At 40.3% G+C, this 14,810-nt stretch overlaps 1 protein-coding gene and 1 long non-coding RNA gene across 2 annotated transcripts; one reads left to right on the plus strand and one right to left on the minus strand.

Moving 5' to 3' along the window:
• The first annotated feature begins 5,123 nt into the window (after positions 1-5,123).
• LOC112842146 (uncharacterized) lies at positions 5,124-6,264 on the plus strand. The gene is made up of 3 exons (XR_003213823.1): positions 5,124-5,297; positions 5,399-5,853; positions 6,005-6,264. It is a non-coding gene; the product is annotated as an uncharacterized LOC112842146 (long non-coding RNA).
• Positions 6,265-8,208: 1,944 nt separating this feature from the next.
• LOC100698923 (dehydrogenase/reductase SDR family member 11) lies at positions 8,209-13,286 on the minus strand. The gene is made up of 7 exons (XM_003440136.5): positions 12,873-13,286; positions 10,436-10,645; positions 10,192-10,286; positions 9,243-9,372; positions 9,032-9,124; positions 8,884-8,949; positions 8,209-8,773 (listed from the first exon to the last, which is right to left on the minus strand). Exons 1-7 carry the CDS (start codon positions 13,002-13,004, stop codon positions 8,732-8,734), a joined length of 768 nt encoding a protein of 255 aa, XP_003440184.1. The 5' UTR covers positions 13,005-13,286; the 3' UTR covers positions 8,209-8,731.
• Positions 13,287-14,810: the final 1,524 nt, after the last annotated feature.

The following is a 14,810-nucleotide window of genomic DNA, read 5'->3' on the forward strand; positions in this document are numbered from 1 at the left end:
TACTTCCTTTATTATGGCTCCAGTTGAGTCTATCGGCCGCGGAGTAACTTATGTCACTGGCCAAATCCTTAATATTGGTCGAGAACAATTTACCTCACCCACGAGTGAATCTAGTGAACTGTCTCCCACTTCTGAAACAGCTGAGGTTTGTACAGCCAGCATTTCCGTAAACACCAATGAAAATGAACAGTTGACCATCCTCCTTACTGAACCACGCAAAATTAATCTTAATATTTACATTAATATAAGGGAAGCAGAAAATGGCACATCCAGAGTTCACGAAAGAATTCATGAAAGATTAAATTTGACACCTGAAAGTGAGGAAAGAAACAAACAGTCACCCTCTGAAACAGCCGAGGCTCCTACAACCAGTGTTCATATGAACAACGCTGAACAGGAGCAGTCTCCCACCAGTGAAACCCAGGTCCCTACAACCAGTGATAGCAATGAAAGACCTCAGGAGAAGGGTATAGTTTAAATGAAACAAACAACCCTCCTTCTCTAGCTAGTATTCGTTCAAAAATGTTTAAAGACAACTGAGTCATGGATAATGTACGCAGCTGGGCATCTTTGTTGAACCGAAAAGGGAAGAAACTATTGTATACAGATTTAAAAGTCCGCAAAGCAACGAACAGTCGCCCTCTGAAACAACTGAGGTTATCAAAACCATTGTTTCTGTAGATACACATGAAAATGACCAGTCTCCCACCTCAAAAAGAATTGTATGTTCAAGGGACCAGTTTATTACGCCCGACTGAGCGGAGGTTCCTACAACCAGTGTTCATATGAACAACTATGAACATGACCAGTCTGCCACCAGTGAAACACAGGTTCCTACAGACAGTGTTTCTGTAGATACACATGAAAATGAACAGTCACCTTCTGAAACAGCTGAGGTTCCTACAACCACTGTTTATGTGAACAACTCTGAAGATGAAGACACTTCGACCAGTGACAGTTACAGCGCTGATTTATTCAATGGCGTCCTTCCAGAACCTTCAGATATTAACAGATCTGAAGAAAATGAACAAACAAACAACGTAAGTATTTCTTCCAGAGTTTACACAAACCTTTCAGCTTTGTCTTCATTTATTAGAGCTGCAGTTGAGTCTCTGGGACAAGGAGTACTTTTTGTCATCAGGCCCATCCTTACTATTCGTGGAGCACCATTTACCTTATTGTTCATCACACTTGTAATAGCCGTCGGGATTCTAGCAAACACACACCACTTGCTATAGCAACATTTTCCCGTGAAATTCAATATCCTTAGCATATAATGACATCACAAATATCCCCCAGCCAGTCGCAGCAGATGGCTGCTCCTATGAGTCTGGTTCTGCTGGAGGTTTCTCTCTGTTAAAAGTGAGTTTTTCCTCCCCACTGTCGCCCTAGTGCTTACTCATAGGAGATCATTTGATTGCTGGGATTTTTCTTTAATACTGTGTGGTTTTAACCTTACAGTATAAAGAGCTTTGAAGTGCCTGTTGTAACTTGGCACTATTAGATAGACTTCAATAGGCTTCAACTGACAAAACATTGAAAAAATAAAAAATCAATCAATCAATAAATAATGGTTTGTGTGTGCATTTTTGATTTTTCTATACTAGGGTAAGTGCTAAAGCTTAATGGGATACAATTATAGCCCATAATTGTAAGAATAATATGTGGCTTTTAACAGATTATTCTTATAACAAATGTGACTGTGCTGAGTGGCCGCGGCACTGTGCACAGTATAAAACCTCTTGATTTTAGTGTCATGTAGAACTAGATTCAGGCCAAAGATTGCATTTAAGTAACATCAGTGATTAGAAGCCAGTGTTTTGATCTTTTTGTTTTTGTTTTTTTAAAGTCTTTCTGATAAGGTTATTTTAAAGTTTATTTTTTAAGTCATAGACCTATTTATATTGGTTTCCCTGGTTTTAAACAGAAAATTTAAGCTCTTCATTAAAACAAATGCAGTGTTTACCCGTACGGGTACTGACAGCCACTAGAGGTCCCTTTACTCAACGTTTACATTCATCAGTAACTTCCTTCTCAAATGCCAAATGTTAATGCTTGTCAGATTAAAAACTCAGAAAGCCTTTCAAGAAGACAGAGTAAAGATTAATTTCTAATACCTTCATTTAGACTGCGTATTTATCAGATTGTTGCTGACATTGACTCTACTTCAGAATATTTATATATTTTTGCGTTCAACGTTTGATAATGTGTCATGCGCAAAAGCATCAGCTCTAAGAGCCGTGCTTAGAGAGTGCTTTGTAGTGAATCAGAAGAGTCGACTCCCATTGAGCGAGAGCCGACTCCTCACTTTATTTCCTTTCGCTGCTCAGCTCTCACACAGTGGCTCAGCTATGCTCCAGTCCCTCCATATTGTGGCCAATCACATGCAAGGATATAGGATAATATCATTATGTGAAAAACAGAGAGGGTGAGAGACGCGGCAGTCAAGTGGAGTGTGCGTCTGTCCTCTCAGTGAGTGAGTGAGACAGACAGCAGTGAGGAGGGCTGTGCGAGTGCATGGCAAAAATACATAAATATGCCTGACACCCGTAAACGAAGCAGCATCTGGCTGCAGTTTAAAGACTTTTGTCTCAGTCTTGTCTCGACTTTGTCTTGGTCTTGACTCGGTCTGTCCTGATCTTGGCATTGTCTTGGTCTTGGTTTAGGCAGTCTTGACTACAGGTCTAATGATCTCATCCACTTGCATATCTGGTGTGATCAGAGGTGGCAAAAGCACAGCTATTAGGTACAAGTCGTACAGTTATTAGTGTTAAGAAATACTCCAGTATAAGTTGAAGTATTAAACTGATTAAACTTCTTTACTCTTTGAGTACATTGCAGAGCCTCTTAAAAAGCACACCCTCTGAAATGCACTTAAAGAAAGTAAATGAGTAAATGGGTCTAGTTTATGTTGCCTACATTGTCGAGGATGACTTTGCATCTAAACAGGAAAATGAGTACAATCAGGGGTTAAAGTTGCATTCAGCAGGCGGGGAAACCCTAAATTTGTTTGTAATGGCTCAGTGTGGGGAAACACGACTGAAAATAAATTCTAGTGAGAGCTCCTGCAGATTTTCTTAGTGTAGAGGCTGTGATCAGCTGATCTGCTGCTCTTTGTGGATGGACACAACTGAACTCAGCATGTCAGCAGATGTTTCATGAGTTGTCCTGGCTGATTTCCATCCGCTGCACTAACAATGCACTGTTCATACTGTCTTTTTTTCTAGATGGTATAAAGTTGGTATGTTGGTGGAATTCAGTCAATGGATCTCAGTATTATCAGCTAAAAGTCATCTTTAGTCTGACAATGAGCACCACAGCCACTGTGTATCAGTCACACACTGTTCTTTTCTCTGCACTAACCTGCAGAGTTTTTCAAGCAACCTATAAATACCAGTTAGTCTGCCTCAGTTTGATTCGCATCATGTTTCATGATACGAAAAACATAATGCCACATCCAGTATCTGATTTAAAACATAAGGACTTACATGCAAGCTTTAAATTTCCAGTTTATCAAATACCACCGAGAAGTCATTACCTTTAAATATAACCTCTCTTCTTCCTCTCGTGACCTCTTTCTTATCTTGCTCCATCTCTGAATGAATGTAGCTCTTTCTGTTTTCTTCCTGTGAAATACAGCAGCTGGAGCTTTAGCTAGTAACACACTGTGAGACAAACAGCACACAAACAGTTTGTGTGTTTGCTGAGCTGATAGAAATGCTATCTGTTCCGATAGTAATAACTTAAAAGTAGGGCTGTCAGCGTTAAAGCGTTAATGCCGCGTTAAAGCATTAATGCTGATAGCCCTGTTTAAAAGTGGTCCTGGATTGGTTCTTATGATCTATCCAAATTACAACGGGATGCTCAGCACCCTCCAGCAAGTGCCACCACTCCTCCAATGCAAATTTCACAGCCAAGAGCTCCCTGTCCCCCACATCATAATTTTGTTTTTGTGGGAGAAGGGCAGCGAGAGAAAAAGGCACATGGTTTGAGCTTGGAGGGTGTTTTGTAAAAGCACTACTCCAACCCCAACATCAGAAGCATTAACTTCTATGATAAATGGTTAATGGACATCTGGCTGAATCAGGACTGGAGCCTTGGAAAAAAGGTTTTTGAGTTATGCAAAAGTGGCATCGGCCTCAGGAGACCAGGTGAAAGAGAGCTTAGTGAGGCATGTGAGAGGTGCTGCTACCTGACTGTACTTACAAATGAAGCCACGGTAGAAAATGGAAGCCAGGTTTCATATATTAGTTAAATCTAATCATGGATAATTTACACAAAGTAACTTCAAAGAGTAACAAGGCAGAACACAAAAAACCTGCTTGCTATTAGTTTGTAGAGACTCATTTAACGTTACAACACACCTCAGATTTAGACCTCAGTTCAAACAGTTATCATTCTCTGCACAGAACAAGCAGTTTCCCCAAAGTTTCCCACAAGCCCCTGAGAAATGGGAGCCGAGCCAAGGCATTGTCATTCAGTCCACCAGCTGTCAGAGGGTGGTGCTGTTACGTAAGACACATTATCCAAGGAGGCCACATTTATTAACTTCAGCATGCTTCAGACAAAGTGTTGGCCGTCAGGCTGATAGATTATGTAATTTCACCCCCTTTTCCCACATGCAGGTCAGGAGGTCACAGGATGTGGACAATGTGTCCTTCTTCTAGTATTCTTCATTCAGAGAAAAGTCACTGGAGTTCCTTTACTGTGGTCACCCTGAAGTTTCTCTTGTTCATTCATAAATCGCCCTCTGAATTTAATTTCAGCAGTAAGGTTTTCAGTTTGCTTACTTGATGTTTTTCTCTGTTTTCCTGGACGTTAATGATAAACAAGACAATCTTCATGACAAGCACATTCTTCACTGTTTTTACTTGCTCTGTCAGACTGGTAAGATGGTAAAAACACACAATACTTTCCTTTAGTCTGACCATGTCACTGATTTCTTACCAAAAACAGTGCTGTTTTGAAACAGTTAAACACATGATTCATGAAGAAAGAGACTGTGACGGTCACAGAACATTTTATCCAGCAGTTATCACAAGTTGCCCTCCTACCCAAACCTAAAAGCAACAGATGTGCAGCTCGGACGGCTGATGTGTTTTTTTTTTTCATCCTCAGGGAAGTGAGCAGCGTGGTGCGCCGCTGCGTCGACAAGCGGACCTCTCAGGAGTACGCGGTGAAGATCATCGACATCACCCCCTCCGACAAGATGACGCCGCAGGAGATCGAAGAGATCAGAGAGGCGATGGTGAAGGAGATCGACATCCTCAAGAAAGTCTACGGACAGGAAAACATCAGTATGCATGCTTCATTTAATCAGTTTGACTGGGAAAACTTGGGTTTGTTTAAACTTTGTTCTTCTAACATGGCCAAATATCAAAGTAACTCTCTTCTCCAGTTCAGCTCAAAGACTGCTATGAGTCCAAGGCCTTCTTCTTCTTCCTGGTTTTTGACCTGTAAGTGTTTCACATGGATGATTCCTGAACAGGTATTTATGTGAAAATCAACCAAAACTTTTAGTTTCTTTTTCCCAGAATGAAGAAGGGTGAACTTTTTGACTACCTCACAGAAAAAGTCACACTGAGCGAGAATGAAACGTGATCAGTGAGCATGTTATTTAACAAAAAAACAGATACATTCCGCTTACTCTTAAAAGGACTCTTTAAAGGTTTGCATGTGTTGTCTTTAGGAAGATCATGCGGTCTCTATTGGAGGTGGTCCAGTTTCTCCACGCCCAGAACATTGTTCATCGGGACCTGTAGCCCGAGAACATCCTTTTAGATGACTACATGAACATCAAACTCACTGACTTTGGTTTAGCTGTGCAGATTCAGCCAGGACAGACACTCAAAGGTCAGTGAAAGCTTCCATTACTGCAAAGTGTGTCAGCAGTTCAGAAACCAAGGGAGAATACATGACTTTCTCGCAGAGCAAAAAGGTGGCTGTAATCACACAACTTGTCAAAAGATGACAAAAATACTTAAAGCAGTAAAAACTTTCACAGGTTGGCTGACAGTTAAACACCAGTGCATCATTTCAGACCCACCACTGAGTTGAGTGAATATTAAAGTTACAGTTTACAGCCTGCAGTGCACTCGTCAGGACATCAGCTGTTGGTGGTGAGCGGAGAATCTGGGTCTGTATACAGTATAAATAAAATTGAACCAGACTGAGTTAAATTGAAAGTGTTTGTTTTGTCTCTCCAGTAGAGATGCACTGATTCCCATTGAATAGGATGTCCAAACACTTCCCTAAGATACTGTATTATGTTTTTCTTTTAATATATCATCTATTTGTGTGTCACTTTTGTAGCTGTAGAGATATTAATAGACAATGAGGATAGTAAAAATGTAACCCTTACATACCGTTTGGGTCAAATTTGACTCAAATCTATTCAGATGGGTTTTAGATCAACCAGCATGAATCAAATCGAAGGAAATGGCTGGCGTCTTAAAACTCTGCGTGACATGTCTGTGTGTATTTTGTATAGGAAAGTGGTGACAGAGTTCTGTCATGAAAAATACTGGTGTTCCCACCACGTCTACCCAGGTTCCTGCAGAGACCTGCCCATGCAGGTCTTTAAAGGACCATCAGGGGATCTCCAAACAGTGAAATAGTAAAACAGCATAGGAGTGATCATTTATGGGTCACATAAAGAACAGAGGTCATACAGAAGTCAGAGAGTGCCTTGGGCAGACACACAGCTGTAATAGGGCTGCACAGTGGTAGAGTGGTCAGCACTGTTGCCTCACAGCAAGAAGATTCCCAGTTGAAATCCTGGCTGTAGCCTTTGCATGTTCTCTCTGTGCCTGTGTGGGATTACGTCACGTATTCCTGCTTCCTGTCACAGTCTAAACACATTAGTTTAGTTCAGGTTAACTAGTGATTCAAAATCCATGGCCTCCACGCCTGGTTTACACACTGAGGGCAATTTTTAGGGTTCTTGCCTAAGAACAATTCTGCATGTAGACAAGGATAGACTCATGAATACATGTAAATGAACAGCTCTTAAGCGCTTAAGCCTTATTTGAAATTCTGTAAAAGTGGTTTTATGTTGACAGACAAAGATCAGGGAATATGCTCCCTTTAATAACATTTATTTACTCTTCCTGTCTGTAATGCAGAGGTGTGTGGGACTCCTGGTTACCTTGCTCCTGAGATCACTGAGTGCTCTATGGACGCAGGACATTCAGGATTTTCACTGCTGATGCTTTACTGTGTAAGCAGCCTTATAGTTTTAACAATGCTACACAGCCCTTGTTTTATGTTTTGCATGTAAAATCTCCAAATGAAGAAAAAAAACCCCAAATGCTAAACACACGGGGAAAGGCTGAATGAATGAATGAAGCCTTTATTTGTCACTTGCAGTTGCCTACAGTGAAAAATTGACCCCTTCCGACCATACATATATTACACAGACATCACATATCACTTATCTAATATCTGTTTAGTTGCATCCCACCTTTCAAGGTACTTAATGCCAGCAGATTCATCTTTGGTTAACACAGCAGGCTATACTAGACCTCTGGTGACCCCTAACGGGCAAACAAACGCGTATTCCGTCCTCATAGGGCAATTTGTTCCCCTCAAGAAGTGAGAAAGGTGTGATGTGTGCAGGCAGAGTGAAACCTTTTTCATTATATCACGGGAGAAAGTTTTAAAAAGATGCTGTCAAATAGAGATGCATAAAGTGGGAAGTTGAGGGAGAGTAAATATTACACGAATAGTTTGAAACCTTTGAAAAGCTAAATGTACTACTTTATTCACTAATTCTGTAACAGAAAAATAACCTAAACTTATTCATACAAACTGTAATGTTTTTCTGTTCTGCTTTTGCTTTTAATTTTTTTTTAATAATTATGTTGTTGTTGTTGTTTTCTTTTTTTAAATTGGGGCAAATAATACTGTTAACTTTTATAATTTTTCATACACTTGCTCCACAATCTTGTACTTTTGTGTTCATATTTTGTAAAATCGTTGGACTTTCTGTACTTTATCCTTTATTTATTAATTCCCTCTCTAGTGAATGACTTGGTTATTTATGAAGTTGTTGTGCGCTTGTGTTCAGCAGCTGGAGACAAGTTAGAGAGGCAAGGCTGAAAAGGTTTGGACATGTGAAGAGGAGGGATAGTGTATGTTGAAGATAGAGTTGCCAGGCAGGAGGAGACATGAAGATTCATGGATGATATCTGATTTAGAGAAACTAAATCACATGCAAACAATAATTTATTTATTTTATGACACACATGCGTTTAAATGTGTTATTTTCTTCTTAAACATTCTTGGAAACATATTTACTTACCACCCAACTTAACTAGAAAAAAAATATCTTATTGACTCAAAAAGTAAAGGCAGAGTATTTGCATCCACAGACCATTTTTACTTACACACACACCAAGTGATTTATTTTACTGTCAAATATAAGGGCTCATATCCAAGCCAAGGTCAGCAGAAATTACTTATTCTTTTGCGAAACGATTATTCTATTGCACGAACTGAAATCAGCTGATTAAAGAGCAAGAGCAAGACATGACTGACAGTTTTTTCTTTCTATTCTATTTCGATTAGAAGAACCTTTAAAAGGCAAGTAGTGCTATAACTGTTACAACTGTGTTGTATTACTGAAAAATGTAATCTGATTACAGCAGCATGTTACACCCAACGCTGGTCGTCAGTTTCATAAAGAAGAAGAATTGGTCTTATTAATTCAGGAGGGTCTCATGGTGCAACTCTAAGACTTCTGCTCTGTTGCTAGCATCTGAACCTCTCCAATCTGAAAGAAAAGTAATGTTAATGTTACCTCATTATAACACCACACAATACAGGAACAGAAAAGTTCAATAAGTCACAATAAAAAAATGAAAACAAGAGTAAATCACAAACCTGAACATGAGGAGGGGCACTGAGCACGTATATAATAGCGTTGACAACATCTTTTGCTTCCAAAGGCTGTAAGAAAAATGAAAATATTATTTTTTTAATTAGAGTAATCATCTAAATAGTACATGAACTGCAGAAATAACAATATTACCTTATATGCAGAGAAAACTCTGGCTTTTATATCTGGATTGTTGCTATAGAGCCGCAAAGGAAATTCAGTCTTCACTAAGCTGGGAGAAATGCTCTGCAAAAGAGTAGATACTGAAAGAACTTCAGGAAGCATTGTGCATGTGTGTCATAGAAGCTTATATTGATGGTAAAGGCAGCCTTCGAGCTGGTTACAATGTCTTTTAAAGCCTTACTGTGGCTCGGATATGGGTGTTTTCTGCACGAAGCTCCTGCCTCAGGCCCTCAGTCAGAGCGGTTACAGCAAACTTGGTGGCGGTGTAGAAATGTAGATCAGCATGGGGCATCACATGATGTCCACATACACTAAAACAGCAGGCAATTTGTTAGCTTTTTAACAGATGGGCATTAAACAACATGTACTGATCTTTAAGTTATTCCTTTAAAGCCATGTTTGAATGATTCAAGAAAATCTGTGGCCCACCACAGAGCTGTATCAGGTCTGTAACAATCATTTTGTTTTGATGATTTGATAATGATAAATCCTGAGCTGGGCACCTTTTCCAGTGCAGACATTTTTTCTGTTTGCACTTTTTCTGTGTTCCATTTGAGCCAAGAGGTTTTTGTATTCTCCTGGCTTAGAGGACACTTGAAAGTACTGTCACTGGACAAGTGTTACCAACTGTCTTGCATGTTTGGTAGGGTAGGTGTCATGATCTGTGGTTTGCGACCCTGAGTTTTGAGTTTCTATTTTGTTTATTGTTCCGTTCTTGGTCCTTCAGGGTTTCATATTCTAGCCATAATTCCTGTTTGGTATTTCTGTGATTTTATTATCAGCTTAGATTGTGCTTTCTTTCATATTTTTCAGGTACAGTTATCATTTAATAAAGCTACAGCTGAACTAAATCACTTTTTTTTCCTGATTTAGCTTAGCTGTTATCCCTGACATTTTTTCTTATGGACTGTGTGCTGGCTAAGAATAAATGAGGCATCTTTTGTTCCTGCACTCTGCCTCTCTGCATCCTGCATTTGGATGCATCTCTTCAAGATTCTAAAACCATGACAGTAGGTTTTTCTATCATTGTTAATGTAGCAGGAATGTTGTATTATATCTATGTGTAGACGAAACCAACAGTGTATGCGACATGCGGGCTAGTCATTGTACATCAGCAAATAAAACTGCACCTGTTTATGTTTATGATGTGCCCATCGTCAACGTGTCTCTCTTTCATCGACTGATACGCTTCACGCGCGCAGATACTCAAGCCAAAAACGTTCACCTGCAAGAATCCAAGCAGAAAAAAAAACAAACAAACTTTACATTTAATCATTTCTTCTTGTGCACAAGTGTAAATTAACCCCACAGTGTTAATGTACACTGTTAATCAGCTGTAACATTAAAAGCACTGAACATGATGGATGCTCTTACATCCATCATGTTCTTCCAGCTGCTGGTTTTGCCACTTAGCAGCGGCTCGGGGTGAGCCAAGCCAGCGTTGTTGATGCACACGTCCACGCCTCTGTGCTGCTCTTTGATCGCTGCAAACATGGCCAGAATCTCCTCTTCGTTAGTCAAGTCACACTTGAAAGGCACCAGAACACCAGGGTGACCGGCGCTCTGACACTCTGCTGCCAGTTTCTGAAACCAAACAGGAAACAATAACACACTTCAGAATCCCATCTGTGTTTAATGTATGTAAAAATTGTTCAAATTTTAGATTTATATAAACTTAGTGTAAATAAGTAGATTTAAGTTTTCACTTTGCATATCACCTGTAAACAGTAAGTTTACAGATTTGTGTGATCTTAGCTGTTATGCCAACTTGAAGTCAACTGAAGAATCATTACCCAAAGTCTTAAAGTAAAAAAAATAAATACACAAATGCTGTTTTAACATAAAGCCGTCGTCATATTCTGTCTGAAAAGATGACAGACTTCAGGATTCCCCTTGTGTGTTTGCTCTGTGTTTTAATCTAGCATTTAAACATTTACAGTGAGGAACATAAGTATTTGAACACCCTGCGATTTTGCAAGTTCTCCCACTTAGAAATCATGGAGTGGTCTGATATTCACATTGTAGGTGCATTCCCTCTGTGAGATACAGCATTTAAAACACAATTCAGGAAATCACATTGTATGATTTTTAAAGAATTTATTTGTATTGCACTGCTGCACATAAGTATTTGAACACCTGGCGATCAGCAAGAATTCTGGCTCTCAAAGACCTGTTACTATGCCTTTAAAAAGTCCACCTGTACTCCACTTATTAATCTAAATTAGTAGCACCTGTCTGAGCTCTTTAAAGACACCTGTCCACCCCACAGTCAGTCAGACTTCAACTACTACCATGGGCAAGACCACAGAGCTGTCAAAAGACATCAGAGACAAAATTGTGGACCTCCACAAGGCTGGAAAGGGCTACGGGGCAATTGCCAAGCAGCAATTGTTAGAAAATGGAAGAGGCTAAAGACGACTGTCTCCCTTGGACTGGGCCTCCATGCAAGATCTCACTTCATGGGGTATCACTGATGATAAGAAAGGTGAGGAATCAGCCCACAACTACACGGGAGGAGCTGGTCAATGACATGAAGAGAGCTGGGACCACAGTTTTAGAGGTCACTGTCAGTAGAGCACTACGCCATCATGGTCTCAAATCATGCATTGCACGGAAGGTTACCCTGCTCAAGTCATCACATGTCCAGGCCCGTCTGAAGTTTGACAGTGACGATCTGGATGATCCAGAGGAGGTGTGGGAGAAAGTCATGTGGTCAGATGAGACCAAAATAGAACTTTTAGGTCTAAATTTCACTCCCGGAGGAAAAAGAAGGATGAGTTGCATCCCAAGAACATCATCCCTACTGTGAAGCATGGGGGTGGAAACATCATGCTTTAGGGGCGATCATGGGCGATCGTGGCTCAAGAGTTGGGAGTTCGCCTTGTAATCGGAAGGTTGCCGGTTCGAGCCCCGGCTCGGACAGTCTCGGTCGTTGTGTCCTTGGGCAAGACACTTCACCCGTTGCCTACTGGTGGTGGTCAGAGGGCCCGGTGGCGCCAGTGTCCGGCAGCCTCGCCTCTGTCAGTGCGCCCCAGGGTGGCTGTGGCTACAATGTAGCTTGCCATCGCCAGTGTGTGAATGTGTGTGTGAATGGGTGAATGACTGGATATGTAAAGCGCTTTGGGGTCCTTAGGGACTAGAAGGCGCTATATAAATACAGGCCATTTAGGGGTGCTTTTCTGCGAAGGGGACAGGATGACTGCACTGTATTAAGGACAGGATGAATGAGGTCATCGTTCAGAATTCTTGCTGATTGCCAGGTGTTCAAATACTTATGTGCAGCAGTGCAATAGAAATAAACTCTTTAAAAATCATACAATGTGATTTCCTGAATTGTGTTTTAAATGCTGTCTCTCACAGAGGGAATGTACCTACAATGTAACTTTCAGACCCCTCCATGATTTCTAAGTGGGAGAAATCATGGGGGGTGTTCAAATACTTATGTTTCTCACTGTACATAAAGTTAGTGCAAATACATAGATCGATTTTTTTTAGTTTGCATATAACAGCTCAGTAACAGTGCACGCCTAGAACGATCTAAATTCTTTGTGTTTTGCTTGAGGCGCTTTGTGAACAGCTCACAAAGAGTAGCAGGCACATGATTATGCAATGATGCCTGCCAAAGACATTTCTGTGGTTTTGAGGTGTGACACAAACTGTGAATTGCACAGTCAACACATAGATGTATTTTTCTTGAATATTATCATAAACCTAACTCTGCTGAAAAATGATCCTCATAGCATCAGATATCAAACAATACTTCGTGATAGAGTCACTTTACATTAAATTACTCCCCGCAGAAACTGCAAACCTGTATTTTTCCGACGTCCCTGGCGCAGCCCACCACTTTCATTCCGAGCCGGACCAACTCTACGGCTAGAGCCGCACCAATTCCAACCGAGGCTCCGGTCACCAGAGCCACTCTGCCCCGCCAGCGCTCCATCACAGCCCGGACACCGGTGTTCGGACACGCACGAAAGAACAAGGAAAGAATCAAAAGTATAAAGAGAGCGTTAGTGACTAGTGTCCTGCGGTATGAAGCATTTATATAGACATCTCAAACATAACTCCAGGCTCCCTTTGCTCTCAAACAAAGCTCCAAGTCCCCGCCCAATCGTCCACTTTTCGCCTACTTTGAGAGACACCGAGGCTGCAGCACAGTAGCACAGCAGAAGTACTCGTCCTCCCTGGTGCCACTCTAAGGTCCCACGCTCTAAAACACGTCTGTGTGCTGCATTAAAGTCAGGTGCAAACATAGGAAAACAGATAAATCAGCTCTGTTGTTGTAATTAAATACTTCAAAGCAATTCAGATTGCTCAAACTGATCAAAAGCAAGTAAAATTCCGACTCGAATTTAAGTGTCACATCTAGTATTAGTATTTATTTCAGCACTGGCTAGACATTCCTTTGCACCATCTAATGTGCTTCTACTTTGAAACGGACACAGGAAAAGTTGAGTTTATATAACGACAAAGATGGATAGAGTTATGCAAATATTTTTTAGGATTGTTTTGTTAACTTATTTGCAGGTATTAGTAATGTGGAATGGACATTATAGAAATATATATGGTATATATGCTATTTTACCACTGATTTATGTATTTTTATACCCCCGGATTTCACTATCAACTTAAATATATTACTATTTTTAAGCAATACTTTTGAATACTGAAATATATATTTTCAGATATTTTCACACTTAAGGCTTAATGTTTTACACCATAAAGTTTTTTTTTAACAAACATTCTTGAAGTGCAATGAGATAGTGAAGTACAACAAAGTTCCTCCCAAAATAATTATTTGATTATTTCATACCTTAGTAAATAATGTCTATAAAAACTGTTTAATGACAAGTTAAAATCATCTTCATAAATGTAGTAAAGAAGTAAAAACAAAACAAAACAAAACAAAACAGTACATTATTTGACAGGGTCACATTGTGTAGTTATATAAGGACTGCTCTGTCGCTTGCACCTGCTTTATCGGGATTGTCCTTGTAGAGTCATGGAGCAAATTCAGTCTCCACTAAACCAGAAAAAATGCACTGAAAAAAAGAGTGGATACTGAGGAAACTCGGAACAGTTGTGCAGGTGTCTCACAGAAACTGAGATTATGTGATTAATGTATGTGAGAGTGGAAAACTACACGATGTGCAGACTTGCTGCAGCAGAATGCGATTTACACTGTTAATATTTAACTGCTGGGGGCCACCGTGACCATGACCCAGCCGCTGGTTTTTCCATTTAGCAGAGGCACTAAATGAACAAAGCCAGCGTTGTTGATGCTGTTGAGGATAATAGATTGCTTAATATACATTAGAGTTAAAGAGACTGTAGTTTGGGATTGCTTGCAATATTATAATATGGTGTTTGCTAGGGGGTAAGAATACAAATAGAAAAATAGTACTGGAATGTGAACAAAGAGCTGGGGTGCAGTGCAAGGGGGCAATTAACCCCAACTCCTAAAAAGGAAGCCACAGTTACAAGCCTGGGGGAGGGCAAGCCCAGGGTGAACAATACAGAGAGTAGTGGAAGCTGTCTGTGTGAGGAATGCTCCTCAGATCAGCCTTTAGAATAGGACTGCATAGGACTTTTGTTTATGTAAAGTTATTGTAAGTAAACAGATTATAGCTTTGAGTCTGTATATCACATAAAACAGATTTCTGTAGCTGAAAGACAAGAATGAGGATGGCTGTTTGTCCATGATTTGGAAAAATTGTGGCAGAGCCAGCCTGATAGAATCTCTTCC

This window comes from Oreochromis niloticus, linkage group LG14 (assembly GCF_001858045.2).
Source record: "Oreochromis niloticus isolate F11D_XX linkage group LG14, O_niloticus_UMD_NMBU, whole genome shotgun sequence".
Lineage (NCBI taxonomy): Eukaryota > Metazoa > Chordata > Actinopteri > Cichliformes > Cichlidae > Oreochromis > Oreochromis niloticus.

Excerpts from the sequence above, each read along its gene's own strand:
- LOC100698923 (XM_003440136.5), bottom strand. The coding sequence starts at position 13,004 with ATGGAGCGCTGGCGGGGCAGAGTGGCTCTGGTGACCGGAGCCTCGGTT. Across the intron at positions 10,287-10,435 it reads GCTGGAAGAACATGATGGAT|GTGAACGTTTTTGGCTTGAG; the intron begins GTAAGAGCATCC and ends GGATTCTTGCAG. Across the intron at positions 9,125-9,242 it reads ACACCCATATCCGAGCCACA|AGCATTTCTCCCAGCTTAGT; the intron begins GTAAGGCTTTAA and ends ACTCTTTTGCAG.